The 25310-nt window shown below is 42.5% G+C and overlaps 1 protein-coding gene across 4 annotated transcripts in view; it reads left to right on the forward strand.

Moving 5' to 3' along the window:
• USP15 (ubiquitin specific peptidase 15) overlaps positions 1–25310 on the forward strand; it is a 177906-nt gene that overhangs the window by 144965 nt on the left and 7631 nt on the right. For all 4 annotated transcript variants that reach the window (XM_082254721.1, XM_082254723.1, XM_082254722.1 and 1 more), the window contains 3 exons: positions 5081–5196; positions 13534–13683; positions 16051–16154. In XM_082254721.1, coding sequence (XP_082110847.1) covers positions 5081–5196; positions 13534–13683; positions 16051–16154 — 370 coding nt within the window. The remainder of the gene's footprint in view (positions 1–5080; positions 5197–13533; positions 13684–16050; positions 16155–25310) is intronic.

A 25310-nucleotide genomic window follows, 5' to 3' on the forward strand; every position in this document is an offset into this window, starting at 1 on the left:
TTAATCAGCTGTGTGTCTGGTGGGGCACCCCCGAGGTGCATCTGTTGGCGTCTCGGCTCAACAGAAAGGTGCAGAGGTTTGTGGCTCGGTCAAGGCATCCTCTAGCAGACGCCACAGACGTACTGGTGGCCACGTGGGGTCAGTATCGTCTGATTTACTCCTTCCCTCTTCTCAAGCTTCTGCCAGAATTCTATGCAGGATTGGGGCAGAACGGATTCCTTTTATCTTAGTGGCTCCGGACTGGCCTCGCCAGGCTTGGAACGCCGACGTTCATTGACCACTTCCGCTCAGGGAGGATCTGCTGTCCCATGGACCGATCTTCCATCCTCCTTTATAGTCGCTGGCTTTGACCGCTTGGCTGTTGAATGCCAGGTGCTGAAGGATATTGGTTTATCTGAGTCGGTGATTCCCACACTGTTTAAAGCTAGGAAATCTACCTCTAGGAAAATCTATCATCATACGTGGAAGACGTACATTGCGTGGTGTGAGTCTCTTGGGGCTCAACCTCGCTCCTTCTCGGTGGCTCAGACCTTGACCTTCCTTCAATGGGGGGGGGGGGCTGAACAGAAATTGGCCTCGAGTACCATTAAGGGCCAGGTGTCGGCTTTGGTGGTCTTCCTCCAACGACCTTTGGCCACTCACTCCCTAGTGCCTACCTTTCTGCAGGTTGTCCGACATTTGTTCCGTCCAATGCGGGCTCCGTTGCCGCCTTGGGATCTTAATTTGGTGCTTTAAGCTCTACAGAAGCCTCCCTCTGAAAATATTTGAAAGATTCCCCTGCTTACGCTGTCCCAGAAGGTGGCCTTTTTAGTGGCTATCACCTCGCGCGCAGGACGTCAGAACTGGCGGCGTTATCCTGTCAATCACCTTACCTGGTGATTCACAGGGATAAGTTGGTTCTTTGCCCCTGTCTGTCGTTCCTTGCAAAGGTTGTCTTTTCTTTTGAATGAAGACATTGTGTTGCCTTCCCTATGTCCCAGGCCTAAACATCCAGAGGAAATTGCCTTGCATGCCTTGGATGTGGTCCGGGCAATTAGGGTGTACCTGGCAGCTACGGAGTCTTTCAGGAAGTAAGACTCTTTGTGCTCATGGATGGACCTCGAAAAGGGTTGTCTGCTTCCTCTGCAACCATTTTCAGATGGATCAGACAGATGGTGGATCAGGCCTATTCCATTAGGGGTCAGGTTCCTCCTTTCCCTGTCAAGGCGCACACTACTAGGGCGCTTAGTGTCTTCTGGGCTTTCCGTCATCAAGCGTCAGTGACGCATGTTTGCAAGGCGGCCACCTAATTGTCGGTGCACACTTTTACAAAATTTTTAAAAAGTGGATGTGTTGGCAGATGCTTCTTTTGGTCCTCTTTGAGGGTGTATTGTTTTTTCAGGTGAGCTCCAGTTGTTTATGGTTGGGCTCCATGTTACCTTGTTGGCTATGGTTAGCTTTGGAAATTTTTTTATGCTTTTTTCCCACCCCTCATGTTTAACATTGCTTTGGGAAGTCCCAGTGGTTAAGAAGAATCAGGAGCGATGTTCGTCAATGAACAAAAGCGAAAATTAGATTTTTGACTTACCGTGAAGTCCATTTCTCTGATGCTCATTGGCAGACACAGCACCCACCCCTCTGTGGAGTTGGCTTTCTTCTGACACTGCTTGTAACAAAACTGAGTGCCTATAGTTGAGAGTGGGTGTATACCCCCTGGGACTGCCCATAAGCATGGTCGAGCTTTTTCCTGCCTAGTGTCCTACTCCTGTAGGGGCAGTATAACCCAATGATTAAGAAGAATCAGGAGCTGTGTCCGTCAATGAACATCAGAGAAATAGATTTTACAGTAAGTCAAAAATCCCATTTTTTTTTTTTTCTGTTCTGTACACGTCTAGTGACTTTGTAGAGCACAAACAATCCTATTGGTCAAAGCCAATGTTGTAACAAAGTCGCACTCATCCAAAGTCGCATCAAGTCCCATCAAGTTGAAATTGCACGTTTTTTTAGGTCGCACAAGTGTGTATGGGGCCTGAAGCTTTTCAGCAACAGAGAAAAGTAATGCAAGTGCCATCAGAACAGCTCCTTCAATCATTTTTTCCCACGTATTTGTGGTTCGGAAGCAGTCGAAGATATATTGCATGATCCTTAATTTAAAGATGCTCGACAGATATCTACCCTACTGGAAATTCAGGATAGAAAGTATCTGTTTGGTGGGAAAAACCCTATAGAAGAATGTGTACATGGTCACGTTAGATTTTCAAGATGCGTATCCACACATACATTATATTGTCAAATGTATTGGGATGCCTGCCTTTACATGCACATGAACTTTTATGGCATCCCAGTCTTAGTCTGTCTTCTGGGAGGGCTGTCCACAAGGTTTAAGAGTGTGTCCTATTTGTGTCGCTCATCTATGTTTTTATGAACCTTGCTTTGTGCGTTGGTACGCAATCATGTTGGAACAGGAAGGGGCCATCCCAAACCGTTCCCACAAAGTTGGGAGCATTAAATTGTCCAAAATGTCTTGGTACGCTGACGCCTCAAGAGTTCCCTTTACTGGTACTAAGGGGCAAGCCTAACCCCTGAAAAACAACCCCATATCATAATCCCCCTCCCACCAAATTATTTGGACCAGTACACAAAGCAAGGTCCATAAAGACATGGATGAGCGAGTTTGGGGTAAGGGAACTTTTACTGGCCTGCATAGAGTCCTGACCTCAACCCGATAGAACACTTTTGGAATGAATTGGAGCAGAGACTGCGAGCCAGGCCTTCTCGTCCAACATCAGTACCTGACCTCACAAATGCACTTCTGGAAGAATGGTCTAACATTCCCATAGACGCACTCCTAAACCTTGTGGACAGCCTACCCAGAAGAGTTGAAACTGTTGTAGCTGCAAAGGGTTGGCAAACTCAATATTAAACCCTACGGACTAAGACTGGGACGTCATTAAAGTTCACGTGCTTGTAATGGCAGACATTCCAATACTTTTGACAATATAGTGTACCAATACATTGTCTTCATCAGACGTATCTCTGATTTGGAGTTCAGAAATTAGATAGCAATCAATTCAAAGCTTTACTTTTTGGTGTCTCTGTGGCGTCCAGGAACGAAATAAGTGCAATATGGTGTAAAAATATATTGGAAAGATTTTTGCAGCTGCCCTTTGAAAGGTCTTTTAAAACGCCCTTGTAGGCGGGTGAAATGCGTAGACGCACTTCCGGTTACGGTAAACCACGACGTCACTTCCTGGAGTCCGTGGAACGCACACCGGCTGAACTGTGATATTATATATTCCTACATGCGCACCTATATTTTATCCTTGTGAGTATTTCAATTTAGTAATTAGTAGTAAGGGATGAGCAAAATGATGCCATATTTCTGTTTACATAGGATTTCAGTCCTACCTTTATCTAGATGACATCCTTCTGTACGCACAGACCCAAGATATTTTCTTACTCATTCTCCACAAAGTGCTGGAAACAGACTCTGTGGTGGAGAGTAAACTTGAAGGAATCCTTTTGCCTTCCCAGACCAGGTTATTTTTATGCCAGGACAAGGTAGACAAGCTCAGGAAATAAGGGCACATAATCTAGTATCCCTTTAGGCAGACCTTAAGGCTTCAAGGACTATTGACTCTTTCTATTCCAGTAGTCATCTGGACACAGATACACGCCAAAGGACTACAAAGCTCCTTTAATGTCGAAATGGGGTCAAACCCCAGATGCTCTGGAATCCTGGTCCATCTACTGCGGCAGCATGTCTAGACTTGGCCTGGTTAATAGATTTGATTAACTTTTCAACCAGGCGACCTTGGATGCACTTTCTGTCGAGACTCACAGCTGATTTCAATGACTAATCAAGATCTAAATGTATGGGAGGCGACTCTGGTGAAAGTTTTGTCCAACTACAGGAATTTAACAACCATAAACAAAAATTCCTGCTGGCCTAAAAAGAAACTTGTCAGGCATTAGGATGTACCCCCAGTCTTGCATCAATCACCAAAGTGGGACCAGATAACGAGACCTTTTAAAGTTTGCATGAAACATTTTGACCAGTTCCCTGAATACAGTAGGAGGTTTTCTCAGCTGGCAGACCATCCACTAAACAAAATAAGAGCTCAGCTAAGAAGCATTTCTTCAATATTAGGAAATAGGGAATGCCAGAGTTAACTTATTTGCATCCTGGAGGAACAGGAAAGTCAAGCAGTTCATTTTTCAGAGGCAAGAGAAGGATTCTCTGGGAGTAGATGCTCTCTCTTCTCTATGACTTATCTAGCATATGCTTATCCTCCTTTCACCTTCTTCCATTGATTTTCAATTGATGGAGCAATTCAACGGCACTCTGATCCTTGTAGCCCTTTGCTGGTGCAGGAAGACCTGATTTTGCTAGTCTTTAAATTGTGTCTCTGGCATCACCCAGGCCCCTCCCAACCCAGCAAGATCTACTAGTCAGGTGGTCAGTCCCCATTTCTTTCACATTGATAGCCTGGCTCTTGAAAGGAACATCTTAAGTGCCAGAGGATGCTAAGAGAGGGTAAATCAAATCTTTAGCACACAATATAGTCAAGTCAAAACCTTCATAGACATTACGGAGTGGAGGTGGTATCCCAGCAAGATTTGACCTTTTGGATAGATTTTTAGGCAGTGGTCCCACCATGAGGTTTGCTTATTACATGCTTTTCCTTTCACGTAGCTCTCCTGGAAAATGACTTACTGGTAACAGTATTTTTTGGAATCTTCTAAGACAGCTTTTCTATTTTCCATCATTTGGACAGTATCATTTCTAGTTCTTTGTATGGGAAGATATTTATGCTATGCTTCTCTTGTGCACTTCGAGATGCTAGTTTACTTTGATTTTACTGTGGGACGAGAGGGGTGGAAAGGGTTTTTAGAGTCTCTGCTTGTGTTTGCTGTTGTTCCTAAAGGCTAAATGATTAGGTGAGGGAGCAAAGCAAAGGTATATTCTGCTGCTTGGGCACAACACATGAGTTTTCTTGTTGGGTTTTTGTTTTCTTGCAATATTTTTTAAACCTTTCCTGAAAACAAATATATTTAGTATTATGTCCAACCTTGCTAAGCATTCCTATACATTTTTTAGGACTTTGAAAAACATGAAAGTGTGGATTTCACTCCTCAAAAAAAGTCCTTCATGAAATTAAAAGATTGCATTGAGCTTTTTACAACTAAGGAGAAACTGGGTGCAGAAGATCCATGGTAAGTTTTAGAATTTTCCTATAAACACAATAATTTGTAAATTGTTAGAATGATGTCAAGCAAACTTGGAAGTCTGTGGTGTCTGATATGGATTTGTGAAAACATGAATTTTAAAAGGCATTTCCAGTTTAATTGTATGTTTTAACATTAATAAATGAAAACAAATTAAGGCATAGCGTGAGGGGAAACATTTCCTTCAATGTAGGCATTTCAGTAACTTTGCATGTCCATTTTATGACACTATCTACAGCAAGCTTATTTAAAAAAAAAAAAAAGCTTTTTTTAAAAAAAAAAAAGCCTTCTACAAGCAAGTAGAATTTCTTCCCTAGCGATAAGACTGTATATTACAACTTTATAGCAAGTCACACGGTGAGAGATTGCAGCAGGAAGTCGATCTGTGTAAGACATTTGCAAAACCGCTAAGAACTGCACAGGCACCAGAAGTTACATGATTGTGCCATGCCATCTAGGAATCTTAGTCCAGGAGGTAGATTTTGACCTTGGAATATATCTGATCTAATATGCTAAGTTCACTTTATAGATGTTCTTGTCTTTCAGCATTAGAAAAAATAAGTAGATGAAAAACCCTCTCATTCATGCATTCTTTCCTTGCAGTTCCAATCAGGTTAGGTGATTCTAGCAGCCATTTCATCTGTTAACAAGCAGGGAAGTGAATGGAGCAGAATACCTCTCCACACCCTCCTCACAAATACTGCAGCCACCTTGCGGCCACCTCCCTTTCCGTTCTCCTTGCCAAACCTCTTCACCTATTGCATCACACCCCTCTGCCACCAATTCATCCCCCCAGCCACAGTGCCTCCTCGTTCGCAGCACTGCTCTAAAGTTCCGATGAGAATACGATGATGAATGATCATCCTTTTTTTTTTTTTTTTGCATGCTAGTCTTATATAAAAAATGAAGCAGTTACTAAAGTTACACGAAAATTCTCATATGACAGAATACAACCTCGGAAGTGATGTCATGTATTGTATTGTGATGTATTCTTTCATTTCCGAGCATGCGTTGTCTTGGTCTTCCAATTTTTTTTTTTTTCAGAAAAATAATGTACTGATAAAACGAAAAGCGATTGTCCTGGTATCATACGAGAAAAACTTCATGTTCGTCCCTTTGGATAATTTCACTTTATTTGTCGTGATCGGCTCTCGAAAACTGTGTACTAACGATCCCATTATCGTACAATTGATTAGAAAGCTGTATTTTTCATCAGATTTTCTCATTGTGTATACTAGGCATAACACACGACCTACCTCTCTCACCCAACTCATCCACTCCCATCTCCATCTCAGCACCCTCTTCATGCATACCCTCTGTCCCTTCCATCACAGCATAAAACCACCTTGCCCATTTGGTCACAGTTACCCCTACCCTCCACTCACTTCACCTAAAGTAACCTATAATTCTTAGTGCTGATAGTATTTTTGCCCACGTGGATCATCACTAACTGTATCATCTAAGGTCTGTCAGGAACTTGTGAAGCTAATTCACTATCCATAATTAATATATATACTGTATATATATTTATATATTTAGAATATGTTGAGAAAATGTCATTATTTGAAATCTATTTTGTCAAAAAAGACTCTATTCTAAATGCAGGAAATCACCTATTTGAAATAAAGCACACAGGCAATTTTCAGCTGTCACGCATTTGTGGTTGCTCTGTTGCATTTACTATATTTGACCTTTTTTATGTTTTGAGGATTAAAAGTCTATGATAACGTGATCTGCCAGTGTTTTTGAGCAAGAGAGGGGAAGCTGGATCACATTATCACAGCGTTTTTGAATGTGTAAAAAGATTAATTTAAAGTGACACTAAACAATATCCTTATTTTCTTGAGTTTAAAAAAAGAAATCCATTCAAATACACTAGGTAATGGCCCTGTAATCTATTTTCCATAAAATTTCTAACTGTTTTTTTGCCCCCTTGTAACATCTTTGGTGAGCTTCCAAGCCTCTCCTTCTTCCTGTTAGTTAGTAATTTTGAAGGTAGCAGCATAGCAAAGCAGCAGAAATTTATTTTATACAGGTGGGGAGGGACCTATCCACCATTACACTCAGGTAAGGCTCAGTTTACACCAGCCGGACTCTAAAGTCGCGTGACTTTGTGTAACTTTGGAATCCGACTTTGTGTCCTTTTACACTCTGTGGCATTGAATTTGTATCAAAGTCAGACCAGAGTAGTGCAGGAACCTTTTCTAAATTTGGAGAGACTTGTGTAGTATCAGTTAGGACAGCTCTAAGAGGGAAACATTGAATTTCACATGTCATCCGACTTGGGGATCTCGCAAGTCGGATCCTATGTCACATCAGTGTGACCTGAGCCTAAAGGTGGCAGATCTTGTTTACTAGTCGGTGCAAATCATATCAGTGGCTTTCAGACTTATCCTTAAAGTATTAGAGCAAAGCCTGCCAGCTTCCCAAGCAGCCTTCCACTGTATTGCTTACCACCTGGTGAATAGAGTGACCGCACTGCCACTAACACGAGGAATGTGGCATGTGTCAGATGAATTGCTTCCAGTATGTTGTTCTCAGCAGAGGCTTTGCTGGATACTCTGCTTCAATTGTAATGGGGGTCTCCCGGCTGGCGTTTTAACCACTTTATGGATAGATTTGTTATATAAAAAGTTATTATTGATAAGGGCTGGTTCACACCAGATTCCCATCCATAATGCATGCGCCTGCCCCTAGGGCTCATTTACACCACAACCTCTGCTTTCACTGTGCATTTCTGCATGCATTTTGCAGTGCATTTGTGGTGTGTTTTTTTTTTTTTTATATTTTTTTTCATTTATTTGAATGTATTTTCTTTACTAAGTTGCATTTAAATGTGTTTGCCTGCTTTCATGCGCTTTTGCAGTGCATTTGCTGATGTTCATGCTTGTTTCTTGTGTTACAGTGCAGAAAAATGCAGCATGCTGTACTTTTTTTAACCACTTGCCGTCTGAGTACCGTAGTACTACTGCGGCAAAGTGGCTCGTTATCGTCTGACGACGTAGTACTACGTCGTCAGACACTCCCCCCTTCTCGGCGGCGCGCGCGCGCCGCCGGAGGCTCGCTCCCGCTGTATTCAGTCACAGCGGGAGTCGGGCCAGGGGAAGAGCATCGCCGCCGCTCTTCCCTCTATCGTCGGGGATCTAGTGTGGAGATCCACCCGCCTGTGTAAACACAAGCGGGCGGATCTCCCAAGTGACAGACAGGGTCAGATTGCAGGGTTCAGCATAGCTGAACCCTGGATCTGTCCTTGTGTCACTCAGTCACCTCCCCCCACACACGTCAGTAAGCACCAGGCATACATTAACCCCTCCCTGCCAGTGTCATTTTTACAGTAACAGTGCATATATATAGCACTGATTACTGCAGTAATGTCACTGGTACCCCCAAAAGTGTCAAAAATGTCAGTCAAGGGTCCGATCTATCCGCCGCAATGTCGCAGTCCCGCAAAAAAAAACGCAGATCGCCGCCATTACGCGTTAAAAATGAAAACACCAAAAATGACAGAAATCTTTCCCTTTGTTAGTAAACGCAATAACTTTTGCGCAAACCAATCAAAATACGCTTATTGTGAATTTTTTTACCTAACATAGGTAGCAGAAAACAAATTGGCCAAAAATTTAAAAAAATTTTGATTTTTACATTTTTTGGGGGGGAATTTCATATTAAAAAATGTGAAAAATATTGTTGTTTTTTCAAAATTTACGCTCTTTTTTTTGTTTATAGCGCAAAAAGTCAAAATCGCACAGGTGATCAAATACCACCAAAAGAAAGCTCTGTTTGTGCGAAAAAAAGGACGTAAATTTCGTTTGGGTACCGCGTCGCACGACCGCGCAATTGTCAGTTAAAGTCGCACAGCGCCGAATCGCAAAAAGTGGCCCAGACGTAAGACAGCAAAATGCTCTAGTTGTAAAGTGGTTAAACGCACATGAAAGCACTGCCGTGCTAAACTAGGCTCATTGAAATACATTTATATTTCTTGCATTTGCATTCATACTGCGCTTTTTCTGCATTTAAAGATGCACATGTTCCCCCCAATGTGAGCGATGGAAAAAGGCTATTAACGATACTCTTCCACTGTATAAATTGACATACGCTAGTAGAAACTTCCCACACAAAACATACATTTGATAAAATCTTAAAATCTACCCCCCTCCTTGCTGCCGATTGACCATTCCTACTACCCTCAGTTGTGCGTGTTAGTATTGTCTGCAATGTTACCAAATCTTGACACTGCACCATATATTGGGTTTATTGCCCCTCTTCTTTGTGAATGTGAGATATTGTTGTTGCAATGTTACCCAATCTTTTGTTTCTCTTATGTGATTTGTACTTTTATGGAATTGTATGCTCTGTAGACCATAATAAAAACTTATACTGTTTAAAAAAAAAATGCACCTGACTACAACTGGTGTAAATGAGCCCTTAAAGTGGCATGAATTGCCAGCTGATGGGATCTTTATGGTATATACACAAAAGTTTTAGGCAGGTGTGAAGAAATGCTGTAAATTAGGAATGCATTCAGAAGTAGAAGTTTTAATAGTTTTTATCAATTGACAAAATATAACGTAAATTAAAAGAAGAGAAATCCAAATCAAATCAATATTTGATGTGACCACTTTTTGCTTTTTAAAACAGCATCAATTCTTCGAGGTACACTTGCACAAAGTTTTTGAAGGAACTTGGCAGGTAGGTTGTTCCAAACAACAAGAAGTAACCACCAATGTTCTGAGGATGTAGACTGCCTCAAATCATTCTGTCTCTTCATGTAATCCCAAACAGACTCAATGTTGAAATCAGGGCTCTGTGGGGGCCAGACCATCACTTCCAGGACTTTGTTGTTCTTTATACTGAAGATACTTTTCAATGGCATTGGCGGTATGTTTGGGGTGGTCGTTCTGCTGCAGAATAAAGTTGGGGCCAATCACACATCTCCCTGATGGTATAGCATTGATGGATAAGTATCTGCCTGTATTTCTCCGAATTGGGGACACCAATGATGCTGACCAAACCTCCAACTCTATTTGCAGAAATGCAGCCCCAAACGTCCACCATAATTCACTGTTACCTGCAGACACTCATTAATGTACCGATCTCCAGCCTTTCAGTGACCAGACTGGTTCCTGCTACAGCCAAATATTTCAAGTTTTGACTCATCGGTCCAGAGCACCTGCTGCTATTTTTCTGTACCCCAGTTCTTATGTTTTCATGCATAGTAGAATCCCTTAGCCTTGTTTCCATGTCAGAGGTATGGCTTTTTGGCTGCAATTCTTCCATGAAGACCACTTCTGGCCAAACTTCTTGGGACAGTAGATGGTTGTACCTGGGTCCCACTGGTTTCCACCAATTCTGTGCTGATGGCAGTGCTGGACATCTTCTGATGTCGAAGGAAAATAAGCATGATGTGTCTTTCATCTGCTATGATGTGTCTTTCATCTGCTGCAATGTGTCTTTCATCTGCTGCATTAAGTTTCCTTGGCCGACCACTGCATCTACAGTCCTCAACGTTGCCTGTTTCTTTGTGCTTCTTCAAAAGAGCTTAAAGCGGAGTTCTGGCCTATTTTGCAACTTTAGTGATTCCGGGAGTGCTCGCTATGCTGATCCAACAATTGGGCATTTTCAATTTTTTTCGGGGGTTCCTTACCTTATTTTCATGGCATTTTTGATTCTACTTCCTCCTTCTCCCCCCCCCAAGGCCACCGACATCACTTCCGCCTTTGCATTGCATCCTGGGAGCTGTTTGTCATGACTCCCAGGAGGCAGGAATCAGGAAGAACTCCCAGAACACTCCCTGGAATCAGGAAGAAGGACACAGATGCCCACATCCAAGATGGCCGCACCCAGACAGCGTTTTAAAAAGTAAGATTTTGACTAAAATCCAATACCGTACACCTTGTAATTATGAGAATACCGGTTTCCTGTAAAGGGCGATGGATTAGTATTATACAGTGGGTACGGAAAGTATTCAGACCCCCTTAAATTTTTCACTCTTTTTATATTGCAGCCATTTGCTAAAATCATTTAGGTTCATTCTTCTTCCTCATGAATGTACACATAGCACCCCATACTGACAGAAAAACACAGAATTGTTGACATTGTTGCAGATTTATTAAAAAAGAAAAACTGAAATATCACATGGTCCTAAGTATTCAGACCCTTTGCTGTGACACTCATATATTTAACTCAGGTGCTTTCCATTTCTTCTGATCATCCTTGAGATGGTTCTACACCTTCATTTGAGTCCAGCTGTGTTTGATTATACTGATTGGACTTGATTAGGAAAGCCACACACCTGTCTATATAAGACCTTCCAGATCACAATGCATGTCAGAGCAAATGTGAATCATGAGGTCAAAGGAACTGCCTGAAGAGCTCAGAGACAGAATTGTGGCAAGGCACAGATCTGGCCAAGGTTACAAAAAGATTTCTGCTGCACTTAAGGTTCCTAAGAGCACAGTGGCCTCCATAATCCTCAAATGGAAGACGTTTGGGACGACCAGAACCCTTCCTAGAGCTGGCCGTCCGGCCAAACTGAGCTATCAGGGGAGAAGAGCCTTGGTGAGAGAGGTAAAGAAGAACCCAAAGATCACTGTGGCTGAGCTCCAGAGATGCAGTCAGGAGATGGGAGAAAGTTGTAGAAAGTCAACCATCACTGCAGCCCTCCACCAGTCGGGGCTTTATGGCAGAGTGGCCCGACGGAAGCCTCTCCTCAGTGTAAGACACATGAAAAACTGGGCCGAAGGTTTACCTTCCAACAAGACAATGACTCTAAGCACACAGCTAAAATAACGAAGGAGTGGCTTCACAACAACTCCGTGACTGTTCTTGAATGGCCCAGCCAGAGCCCTGACTTAAACCCAATTGAGCATCTCTGGAGAGACCTAAAAATGGCTGTCCACCAACGTTTACCATCCAACCTGACAGAACTGGAGAGGATCTGCAAGGAGGAATGGCAGAGGATCCCCAAATCCAGGTGTGAAAGACTTGTTGCATCTTTCCCAAAAAGACTCCTGGCTGTATTAGATCAAAAGGGGGCTTCTACTAAATACCGAGCAAAGGGTCTGAATACTTAGGACCATGTGATATTTCAGTTCTTCTTTTTTAATAAATCTGCAACAATGTCAACAATTCTGTGTTTTTCTGTCAGTATGGGGTGCTATGTGTACATTCATGAGGAAGAAGAATGAACCTAAATGATTTTAGCAAATGGCTGCAATATAACAAAGAGTGAAAAATGTATGGGGGTCTGAATACTTTCCGTACCCACTGTAGGGGCATTTTTAGTTAAAAAAGGTATTTGAGGCCGGAACTCCGCTTTAAACAGCACCTTTTGAAACCCCAGTTTGGTTGGAAATCTTTACCTGGGAGAGACCTTGCTGATGCAGTATAGCTGTCCTGAGTCTTGTTGCTATGCTCATTCTTGCCATGGTGTATGACCTGAAACATGAATCTGTCCTCCACAACCTCACCTTAGTAGCAGAGTTTGGCTGTTCACCCAGTTTTAAGCCTCCTACACAGCATTTTTTGTTACAGTTAATGACTGCGTTTCAATATGCATATGAAATTGATGATCAATTACACCTGCTTGGTATAATTGTTTATTCCTATACCTGACTCTAATCCTACAACATCTCTGACTGTATGCAAGTGTGTAGTTGTAAGAATTGATGCTTGTTTGAAGCCAAAGGGTAGTCGCACCAAATATTGATTTGATTAGATTTTTCTTCTGTTCACTCACTATTCTATCATATCATCATCACTATTATATAGTTTTGAAATCTTTCTTGCTTTATGGCATTTCTTCACACCTGCCTAAAACTTGTGCATAGTACTGTAGGTGGTCATATGATATCCAGTTTGTGGTGTGTGAGTTGTGTTTGAAAACATTGTCAATGTTTTTATGGTGAAGGGAAAAACTTTTTGATATTTGTATTGAGAGATTTTAAATACATTTATACTTAATGCAATAATTGGAGGAGTTAAACCCGTTGGGTCTTTAAAGTAACCTCCCTTTTGTTTTTGTTTTATTTCTTAAGATGTATTTGGTTTCTCAGACCACACCATGTTTGGTGAGATAGTGAACTAGTCGATTGCTTGACAAACCCTCTTGTTTCGTTAAAGTATTTATCTGTTATTTTTCCAGCAAAAATCCTTTTTATTCTGCCATAGTTACCATAATAATACGCATTCTTTTGTCACAAAGAACAAATGCAAAATTTTGAAAGTTTTTGTTAAACTGTGTGATTCAGTAGGCTGGTTGTAACGTAAGCATGATAAAATTGCATTGTTTGTGGATTCAATGTTATCTTGATCTGTTTTTATTAGGTATTGTCCTCACTGCAAAGAACATCAGCAGGCAACCAAAAAATTAGATCTGTGGTCATTGCCTCCAGTTTTAGTGGTACATTTAAAACGCTTCTCTTATAGCAGATATATGAGGGATAAGTTGGATACACTTGTTGATTTTCCTGTAAGGTATGTAAATGTTACATTTTTGTTTTTTAAAAAAAATGGTATTTTAGCTATAAACCGTAAAATTTCATATTGAATATCTTGGCTATAGACTGCAACACCGATTGGTGTATTCTGGCAGCAGGAAAGTCAGATTCCCTTATCCACTTCAAATGTGTAGGGGGGGGGGGGGGGGGGGGGGTTGTCAGTTTTTTTTTTTTTTTTTTTTTTTTGGGGTAAATCAGTGGGTTAAACGAAAAAAATAACTGACCAACTCATCTATGGGCTGCTTAATTCTAGTTCCTTATAGGTAAAGGGTTACATCCAAATCAGTTTGTGAAGAAAACCTTAAAAAATGGGTAAATGTATAAAATATATGGTTCAAAAATCAATAACTAAAATGGTTTGAGCTGCCACTGTCCTACTGTTTCTCTCTGGTGACATTTCCTGTCATAATTTTCCCTTTGTTAATCCAAATCTTCAAGTTTTGGTTGTTGGTGCACATTTTGATGTGTTAATTCCTCCTGTGCATTGTCCATAATATACAATAAAGTAAAAATCCAACAGAAAGAGTGGGACCCTTAAAATGACCCCTACATTGGTGCATACCTGGAAATTCAAGCTCAGAAGATCTTGCTAACAACCTCCAAGCATTAAATACCGTTTATTTCTCAAGTGTCCACGGAAAACTCAGATATTTTGGGTGGCCTTACTTTTAATGGAAATCTATGGCCACAGCATACTTTTTCAATTTATAACATCAACAGTGTAAAAGCGATTCAAACACTGGTTATTTTTGACAATCCAATATAAGCTTACTTGAAAAATCTCCTTTCCTGTTGTGAGTAATGGCTGTCTTTTAGCCACCTATTGTCACAACCTGGATTCCCTGCATGCTTTGCAGATTCTCCCTTGCTGTTTACTTTCAATTTCTAAGGACCACATGTCCCATGGTACTCGTGGTTTGCAATACAATGTGGAAATGAGTATATGATTTTACATTTTGACCAAATATATGTGTTAAATGTGAGTCTCTTTTATGTATATGCAAATTGTTACATCTGAATGTATGAAACCTTGCATGTTAAAATGAAGGAAAATTGATCAAAGCTGTGGAAACTACAGTTCAACATTTCTAAATGCAAAATAGGGAGAAAGACTATTGAACAGATACAGCATTGGAGTAAAAGGTTTTGAAGGAGCTTATTTCAGATCAAAGGATAAAACCTAGCAGGAGACACTGTAGGAACTTAAAGTGATTGTAAACCCTCACCTTGTAAAACAACCCATTCAGTTTAAAACAGAAATCAAATGCAAAACATTTTTGTATAGATAATAAAAAAAATGATAAATACCTTTTTTGATCACATTCTCTCTGTCCTCCCCTACATTAGAGCTGAGGGAGGAGAAGCAGCAGCACGCTGAGCTTTTTTCGGTAAATGGCTGTGCAGTCCGGGCGTGTCAGGACAAGTCTGATCATTGGAGAAGAGCAGGCTGAGTTTCCAACATACCTAGAGAACTGACCACGATGTGTCCTCCTACCTGGTGTGGTCAGTTTATAATAGGAAAGCAGAGGGACTGGCAGGAACACCAAGGATTAAACACAAAGGAAGCAAATGCAAAGACAATAGGAGACTTCTTTATACCAGTACATGGTACAGCAGCCACATATCAGGAATATGAACTGTTGGGGTAACAAAGACTTTAATATCTATAGTCTGGATGAAACCTTTAAATACGTTAAAGGTGTAAATGTCCAGTAGAGCAGTATTTTCTATATGAAACTAAGATCATAAACATGGAGACATGACCTCAGCAGAAGAAAAGTTCTAGGAGAAAAACTAAACTTTAGAAATTTTAATTTTACCAAAAGAGTAGTTAATGTCTAGAACAGACTGCATGTACATTTCACAGGCTGACCATTGACTTTCAGATGTGATCTAGGGGCTGTACAGCTATAAAATTGTTAAAATAAAAATGTGAAAAATGAAAGCTATAGCCAAGCAGTAAACTTTTACCATTCTTACGTATGCTGGGGCTGTTACATATCACCACATACGCTGGAATGAAAGCAATATTTCTTGGGTCATTATTAATGGTCTTCTCAAAACTGATGACCTAAAAGCTTTAGGAACTTTTCTTATGGACAATCTACATCAGAAACCAGAAAACTCAGGTAAAACCAAAGATTGTATGGCCAGGGAAAAGTGGACAGCTGCAGGAGGGAATGTCCACTTGTGTCTCTAAACAGAGGGATCAGAAACCTTGGCCATAGTTTACTGTACAGGCTTCTTTGCAAACATGCAATTATTCAGCATGTAATTTTTATTTTTTTTATTTTTATTCATTTTTTTTTTTTTTCATTTTATTATATATTTTTTTTCTCAACAGCGATTTGGACATGTCTAAGTTCCTTATTAATCCAAATGCAGGACCTTGTCGATACAATTTGATTGCTGTATCAAATCATTATGGCGGAATGGGAGGTGGACATTGTAAGTTGCTGATATTTGTTTATAAGACTACAGTAACAACTTAGTGTGGTACATTTTAAAGAGGTTTTACAAACATTACAAATTATCCCTATTGAAGATTTAACCAAAACACAAGAGCAAAGGTGTGAATGATTAATATTTCTGCATGAAGTATGTACAGAAGGAAAGAGATAACGTAATGTAATCTAACATTCATTATCACAGCCACTGACACCCTGAGTTGGTGAAAAGAGAGATGTGTTAGTATGAAAGATCATTCAAAGCCAAACACAGGAGGTTTGTACTACAATTGGTCAGTGGGCATATTTTTTGTTGCATATTTTGATTGGACTATCTCATTTCAGATTTGGAACTAACAATTTTATGAAACTTTATTACTTCTAAAAATACTTTTTTTTTTTTTTCATTTAATTTTTTATCATTCTTAAAACAAATTGGTCACAATAATAAGTATAGTTCTAGTTTTAGAATTTTATTTAATCTTTCTTATGTCCTTGTACCATACCACCTTAAGAATGTTATCTGAATAATGCTTTTTATGTCATATGAGCTAATTTACCTTTAATTGCTACTTGCACTTGTAGATAGTTATTATAGGCTAATATTCATACAGCCTATTGCTTAGAAGCTTGAGGACGGAGCGCTGCGGCTTCTATTTGGACTACCACGCATGCTCTGAAACGTGTTGCGTCATTTCTTGCTGGTGACAAGCTTTCAGTGGATGCTGTGTGTCACACTGCGCTCCTACACTCCCAACTGCCATCGGCCTTCTTCCACCCTGGCTCCTTGGGTTAGACCGCTTTTCCAGTCCCTGCTGACGGCTTACTGTGAGCACAAGCCCCATACCACATCTCACCAGCACCACGGAAGCACTGTTTACCTATCTCTTTTCCTATCTCATGTGAGTGGATATACAGAATACTTTATTAATCCCAAAGGGAAATTGTTGCGACACAGACACCCTTAACAAAGACCACACAAGATCACAACAATAAACTGAACAAGATACAAAAACACAACAAAATTACCAGAACAATCATTAGCACCATCTAAAACAAAATAAAACCACTACAAATAAATCATCCATACAATTAAATTACAACATACACAGATTAAAATAACAGACAATCAAACTACCAAATGCAAATAATACACTACCTTCTCTAACACCATCCCAAATAATAATCAACACAATACCAACATACTATAGAAACAACACAACACTCTTATCATAAACCAGAAATAATTCTTCACATATCTGTTGATTTTCATAATAAATTATTGTAAGATACTACTACACTTAGAGGCGCCTGTCCTTTCTCTCTCTTTTCTACAGTGTTTTAAGAGCTTGCTCCAACTCTTGGACCGGCAGCCCATGTGAACTCTTTTTTTTCTCCTCAGGAACTTTTTAAGAACTGGTTTTAAAAATTGATTTTAGCCACAATAATTGCTACACATCTTTTGTCGCAGTGCCATTTTATCTTTTCTATTTTTTGCTAGAATTTTTTCTTCTTTTTCTTTTATTTCTTTCATCAGTCAAGACTCTTCTATTCATTGTGGTGGTGCTTTTGTCTCTTCCGTTTCAGATATCCTATGCAGCCATCCTCAGCCTAGCTTTTGGACTACTTTTTCAGACCCCACTTGACTGGTTGTTGCCTGAATAGCCCAGAAGTGGCCTTAGGCCACTGGGTTTCATGTGCGGTGCTTTCAGGGTTTTTTTCTGTAAAAGTTGTTTGAGGTACTCTTTCTAGGTTCAGAGTTGTTGGCCTTCAGGCTGAGCATTGCGAGCTACCTCATTTTCATTGCACTTGCTTTTATTCCCTCTTGCTGCCAATTTTTGTAACAGAAGGGGTACCATTGTGGGATTGTGTGGAGGAGTCATCTGCCAGTTGGGTTGTCACACGCACTCCATGCTCTCTTTCCCACCATACAGCAAGGAGGAAGCATCTCCCTGCTGCTGCCCCAGCTTGAAGCTTCCATCTGTTCCTGCTGCCTGCACATGACTTTGGTCACCTCATGCCATTCAACCCTCTCCGGCTACCAGCTGTCTGATTTTGTAAATAACTTTAACCTATATGTTTCCTTACTGCCTTGCATCTGACTTTAGACATGGGGAGGGGAGCAGTGCTTCTCTACCAAGAACCCCCTGTTTACGTGCTGCTGATGGCTCCAGGGCAGCTTGAAGTTAACCAACTGACAGTGCTGACATCTTCAGCCTAGAGTCATGTTACCCTCTGCTTTTGGAGTCCAAACTGTCCCCAGTGTCCTTCTTTTCAAACCATGTCTGATTGGTCCAAACCCCCAATAATCACTTAAAAGAGATCCAAGCACTGCTGTAGTCGATCCCTTAGCCTGGTACACATAGGCCAAATATCAGCCGGTTCAACAGAAACCGGCCAACATTCGACCTGTGTGTACAGCAGCCTGTCCAACAGAAGCCGGCCAAACAGCCAGCTTCTGTCAAATGGGCATGCTGGAAAACCTGCAATTGATCCTCATATGATCAGCTCTTGCAGCCAATGGCTGCAAGCGCTGACCAGTGTGTTCTGGTGGGAGGGCAGTCCCCCTGTCAGAACACAATAGCACAGTGGGGAGATGGCTCTACTAACATCGCTTGGTTAGTACAGCGAGCTGCATCCCGAGCTCCTTGTTTTTTTTTTTTGTTTTTTTTTTTTTCTTTTTCGTTCAGCCATGCTGGTTTGAGCAAAAAAAAAAAAAAAACCCTGTGTGTTCCAAGCTTTACTGAATGCGTAGAGCAGGTGGCTTTCGCTTAAACTTCAGATGTGACAGTTTACTGGGAATTTTTGTCCCATTTTCAGCATGTTTCTTATGTTGGTACATATGCATAGGGCACTTGGGCAAAAGTACTAGACTCCAGAACAACAAAAACCGCATCTATTTGGAGCAGCTCTTAATGGATTTTTAAGGGACAAGGTGGTTTTGAGGCCTACGACTTCTTTCTTGCCCAAGGTATTCACTGTCTTTCACCTTAACCAGGAAATTTTTTTTTTCCCATCGCTTTGTCTGGCTCCATTTACCCAAAAGGAGATGTCCCTCCATTGTCTGAATGTTCTTCAGGCTATGAGGGGTCTATCTCTCAGCCAGGGCTAATTTCAGAGATGCTGAGGCCCATTTTATCATCTTGGATGGACCCCAAAAAAAATGACACCAGTTTATTTTTCCACCATCTATAGGTGACTCAGGCAGACCATTATTGTCTCAAACATCGGATTCCCTCCTTTCCTAACAAAGTTCACTCTACTAGACCCGTGAGTGCTTTTTAGGCATTTTGGCCACCGGCAACCATTTATTATAATTGATGCCAGCTTCAGGTGTCAGGTCTTTTAGGCAGTTTCTTTGAGCTGCAAGTAGTTCGTGTGTGTGTGTGTGTGTGTGTGTGTGTGTGTGTGTGTGTGTGTGTGTGTGTGTGTGTGTGTGTGTGTGTGTGTGTGTGTGTGTGTGTGTGTGTGTATTTTTTTTTTTGTTCTTTTTAAATCATTATTGGGCTGTTATCATTGGTTTTCTGTGTTGTCTACCCCTCAGTCGGATTGCTTTTGCACTTTCTGAAGGTTACAGACTTACAAATAGGATTTTTGTACTTGCCCTAAAATCCTTTTATTCAAGTCCAGGTCCCACCGCTCTGTGTTTATAATAATGTTCTCTGTACTGCTTGGGGCATTCTGGGAGTGGGAAGGGTTGTTCTGGGCTGACATATAGCTTTTTTTGTTTGTCAGTGTCTAATCCTCTTGTAGTTGGCATTAGAACCTCAAGGTTACAGACTTTGTGTTCCTAAATTGATTCCAACAAAAACAATTTTACAGTAAGTACAAAATTACAAATTTTTGTCTTGGCTAAGGTAGCATAAGATGAAACCCTTTTTAGGGGGATGGGTGGGGGGGGGGGTATCCGCCTCTCCCGACCAGGCTCCTTCCTCTACTCTTTCTTTCTTTTCTTTTTTTTCTCCACCTTTTCTTACCTCCTTTCCCTTTTCTTTCTATGGTCAAGCTATCAGTTTCCACTGAGGCTGGACAGACGCACCTATTCAACAATTACATACTCTTGATCTCTCCGTTTGTGAACCACGCTTCCCTTCGTTTCTGTGCTGCTTCCCACCCTCTCCCTCTTGTTTCAAGACTTCAGCTCAATACACGTTTTTGTGGATATGAACTGTTTTTGATTTTCTCAATGGCCTTCAAAATCATGGACTTCACGTGCTTTCATTATGATAAGTGATGTTTTTGATAATGGATGTTTCTAATGATTTTAGTTTTTGCATCTGTATATACTCTCAGGCCTTTGTGCCCATGTGTCCACAACTTTTTTTTTTTTTTTTTCAAATAAAGTTTCTCTTTCGTTCATTGACATAAATCATAACTACTGGGTTATATTGCCTCCTCCAGGAATAGGACTAGGCAGAACAAAAAACACTTAGCTACGCCCATTGGCCCTCCTCAGCTGGTATATAACCCCCTCTCTCTGCTCTAGGTAATCAGTTTTAATCTGTCTAGTCAGGAGTAAGGACCTAGGCTCCCTGCTGGGATCTCTGGCCCTAGCAATTGTTTTTTTTCTCTTGGGAGATCCACAATCAACTGCCGGCCTGGGCGATGGGCTGCATAATCTAGATCCAGTGCCCCCCCCCCCCCCAGCCCAGCAAGCGAACGCATGCAGACCGCAGCTACGGGCTAGGTCAGCCGCGACATAGGCTCACTTAAAGAGGCTGGGCCGCGAGTTAAATGTCTCGCAGGGTCGCATAGGACCGGATGCTGGTCTGAGTCGTAGCGGTCCCTTGGCTTGGCAGCTCCCCTACTTCGGTGATGAGGAGTTCTGTCTGGATCATCACCCGCACTATGGAATTGTAAGTACAGTCCCCCCCCTCCTTTGGGCAGTTTTGAGGTGGATGCGGGTACCCTCTAGGGATGGTCGGACTCAGTTGAGTTGGCTACCCCCCCCCCCCACAGACTTGTGGGGGTCCCAGGGCAAGGGGCAGAGACCCCTGGGTGTCTCCCCCATCATTCCCCTTTTGTAAGGTGTGTGTCCTGCCCTGACATTATGGCAGGGTTCCAGTGCAGAGGCCCCTAGGTGCATGCCTTACTGTGTGTGGATATGGCGCAGTTTGGGGGTCCCCAGTGCAGAGCGTGCAGCAGAGGTCCCCTAAATGTTGTCCCTGTCTGGTGGTTTACAGTACCTTTGGGCAGCCGGTGGCCATGTTTGTGGAGCCGGTGACATCATAAAGGCCATTTTCCCCTTGTCGGCAAGACGGTGGAGACAGCCGAAACCTCATAGAGAGGCCAGAGCTCCTCCTCTTCCCCTTTTCTCCTCAGTCTCCACTTTCTTTTTTCCGGGACATATGAAGCAGATGGCGTCCATGGGTTGCTGGGTCAGAATTTTCAGCGCTCCCCTGGTCGGTATGGTGAGTCCTTGGGGGTCCCTGTTATCTCTTTCTCTGCTGATAGGTACCCTGAGCTTTGTGGGGATCATTTGGTGGTGCCAAAAGATTGTATGTACTGCAAGGTCTTCCTTTCCCTATGGAGCCTCAGGGTCACATCTCCCCCACTGCCCCCCTCATAGAGGTGGCAGGTTCCTCAGAACCCCAGCTTCCCATGGTTGCACTAACGATGGTCCTGCAGTATCCCAGGTGGAAGTGGCATGTGGGCAAAGGCCCAGGAGTAAGCGTCCCCCACCTTCCCCTGCTCAGTCTATCTCTACTGATTCTGAGCCTGATGCCGTCGTGGGCACAGCCCGCCCAGGGGGCTTAATATCACACCCCCAGATCCGTCTGATAGCGAGAGTGATTCCTCCAGCATTGGATACAGCTCCTGTGCTGTCTAAACTTTGTTTCAGTGGTGGTGATTAGGCGTGTGCTGTTGCTTAAGAAAAGGTCTGCGGACCAAGCTTCCAAGAAAGTTCTCATTGATCTGCCCTTCCAAGGCAATCACCTGTCTGGGGCTACCCTGGATGACATCATTAAGGGTCTCACGGGGGGGGGGGGGAGAGTACCTTCCTGCTACAGTCAAGGAAAGGGAAGGAGCCTCGTCACAGAGTGGGCCCTCCTTCTCAGCCCATAGGAAATTATTTTGTGCTTCCGGGACTGAGAATAATGGACTTGAATCCTTCAAGTCTTCCCCAGGAGGTTCCAAGCAACCTTGGTCCTGAAGCCTATCTTCTCCAGACCCACAGACAAGACCCATTCAGCATGCCCTCACCATTATTGGGGTGGGGGGACATCTTTGCTGGTTTCCGGCCCTGTGGACCTCTTTTATGAGCGTCAAGGAGGTCCGCGAAATGTTTCTTTTGTGGACCTTTTCAGGTCTTTTAGATCATGAGTCTCCTTGTGCAGATTTAATTCCTGCAAAGGTTCGGGTGATGTCCGAACTACCTAAGGTCCCCCCTATCCCTGTCCAGGGAATTTGATTTTCTAGGTCTGATTTCATTTTTGACCAGGGCGGTCCTTCCTCTGGACAAACTTCAGGAACCACAGGCTGCTGTTACGGGCAAGGTTTTTCCAATCATTCTGGTGGCCGTAAACATCCCTTGGAGGATTCCTTTCAGAGAAGACCAGTTGTCCCAAGGGCTGATCTACCATCCTGCTTTACAGTCGCTGGTTTTAATGGCTTAGCTATTGAAAGCCAGGTACTAAGGGATAGAGGTTTGTCTGGATCAGTGATCCCTACTATGGTGGAGGTGAGGAAGTCGTCTTCTAGCAAGAAATACCATCGTATGTGGAAAGCGTACATTTCTTTTTGTGAGTCGATTGGCGCTCATCCTTGATCCTTTTCTGTTGCTCAGATCTTAGCCTTTTTCCAGCGGGGGGTTGAGCAGAAGTTGGCCTTGAGTACCATCATTTTAGTGATCCCTAACCATGCACACTTAAGTTCATACCTTCATTCAGGGGGTTCAACATGTAGCTCCACCTGTACAGTCTCTTGCCGCCATGGGTTTTAAATTTAGTGCTTTCAGTTCTCCTGAAACCTCCATTTGAGAACATTCGAGTCCCTTGCCTACATTGCCCTAGAAGGTGGCATTCTTGGTGGCTATTACATCGGCCTGTAAGGTGTCAGAGTTGGCAGCATTATCCTGTCGTAATGCCTATTTAGTGGTCCATAGGGATAAAGTGGTTCTTCATCCCTGTCCATTTCTGCCCAAAGTTTTCTCTGTCTTCCATTTGAATGAGGACATTGTGTTGCCTTCCTTATGTCCCAAGCTGGCTCATCCCAATGAATTTACTTTGCATACCTTGGATGTGGTTTGGGGAAATTACGGTGTATCCGGCAGCTATGGAGTCCTTTCGGAGGTCAGGCTCGCTTTTTGTGGCTACACAAGGATCAAGGAAAGGGCTGGCCGCTTCTTCGGCTGCCATCCCTAGATGGGTCAGACAGACGGTAACTCAGGCCTGTCCTGTTAAAGGTCAGGTTCCTCCTTTCCCTGTTACGGCACATTATACTCTGGCGCTGAGTACTTCTTGGGCCTTCCGTCATCAAACGTCAGTTTGAAAGTTTGAAAGGCGGCCACTTGGTCATCAGTGCATACTTTCACCAAATTCTACAAAGTAGATACTTTGGCATCTGCGGATGCTTCCTTCGCCCGCAAGGTTTTGCAGACTGTTGTTTAAGAGGGGCTGTTCCCTCTTGAGGGGTGTTTTTTTTTTACATTTTTATTTCAGAAGGGTCTGCTGTGACCCAGTTAAGGCTCCTGTGTGCTGATTAGGACTCTTATGTTTAGCCTTGGGTTATTTACCCCACCCCTCATTTTGGCACTGCTTTAGGACATCCCAGTAGTTATGATTTATGGAGCGCTGTGTCCGTCGATGAACGAAAGAGAAAATGTGATTTTTGTACTTACCATAAAATCCATTTCTCTGAGTTCATTGACGGACGCAGCACCCATCCCTCTAAGGAGTTTTGATACTTCTAATACTGCTGGCTACTAAACTTATTACCTAGAGCAGAGAGGGGGGTTCTTTACCAGCTGAGGATGGCCCATGGGCATAGCCAAGTGTTTTTTTTTTTTTTTTGTGCCTTGTCCTAGTCCTGGAGGAGGCAATATAACTCAGTAGTTATAATTTATGAAGCACGTCGGTGAACTCAGAGAAATTGATTTTACGTACAAAGTACAAAAATCCCATTATTTTAAAAAGATTTTTAAAAAAGGCTTTATTGCTGTATTTATCTTCACTAGGGTGTTTTAGCCTTCTCTTTGTCAAGGTGATCACTGTCATTGAGAGAAGCGTTATAATCTAAAATATTGTCACCAGAACAGAAATAGGGGCAACATTTCCAAAGGAGAACATTTGTTCTGGTGACAACTATCTTAAGAAGGAATTGCCCGCTTTTTTGGAGAAAATTAGTTTCACTTTCTGTTGGGTCTCCAAAATAGGACATGCAACGAGAAAGGACCTGATTGGGGGGGGGGGGTCAATAATTGTTTTTATTGTTTTAATAACAGCAAGTACAGAGCCAATAAGGAGACCTAATGTATACCTGTGTGGCATCACAGGTCAGCAAAGTAAAGCAGCTGTTCCCTAGTCGATTATGTTCATAATAGTCTGATAATACAACATTATGTAATTCAGAGGCTCTCTCATACTTTTAGCATAGAACTGTAGAAAATTGACTGTGAATGTAAGAGAAAAGGAGAGGGAAAGTGGTAGAAAAGTGAAGCAGGAGTAAGAGCGTGGAGTGGAGCACCACAAAAGCTATGAAGTAACCATCTTGCTAGCAAATGAGGAGGGACCAGATGGGTTTTAACCATTCCATGTTATATCCACACTGTTTTGAAAAAAAGTTTTGACTTTGGGAAAAGTTACTGACAAAAATCTAATCTGGTTAAGCCGGTAAGATTCCCATGATTCCAAGAGTATTTAAATGGTGTGAAATTTATCATCTAGACCGTAGAGCGGCCGTCACTAAATGGCGGCCCGCGGTCCATTGGCGGCCCGCACGATGCTTTCACCCGGACCGCGAGGCCGCCTCCTTTATTCATTCAATGGTTTGCTGGGACCGCGGGTGTCCCAGCAACCAGTGACGTACTGTGTGTGCGCTGCGGTTCCCGGCCGGTGTCCTGTCGGGCCGCGAGTAGGGGCGTGACGTCACGCGCACGACCCGCCCCCCGCTCCTGACTGCGGCTCCCATTCAGCCAGGCAGCGAGTTGGGGCGTGAC

Source organism: Pelophylax lessonae, assembly GCF_965119305.1.
Source record: "Pelophylax lessonae genome assembly, chromosome: 4".
NCBI classification, from domain to species: domain Eukaryota; kingdom Metazoa; phylum Chordata; class Amphibia; order Anura; family Ranidae; genus Pelophylax; species Pelophylax lessonae.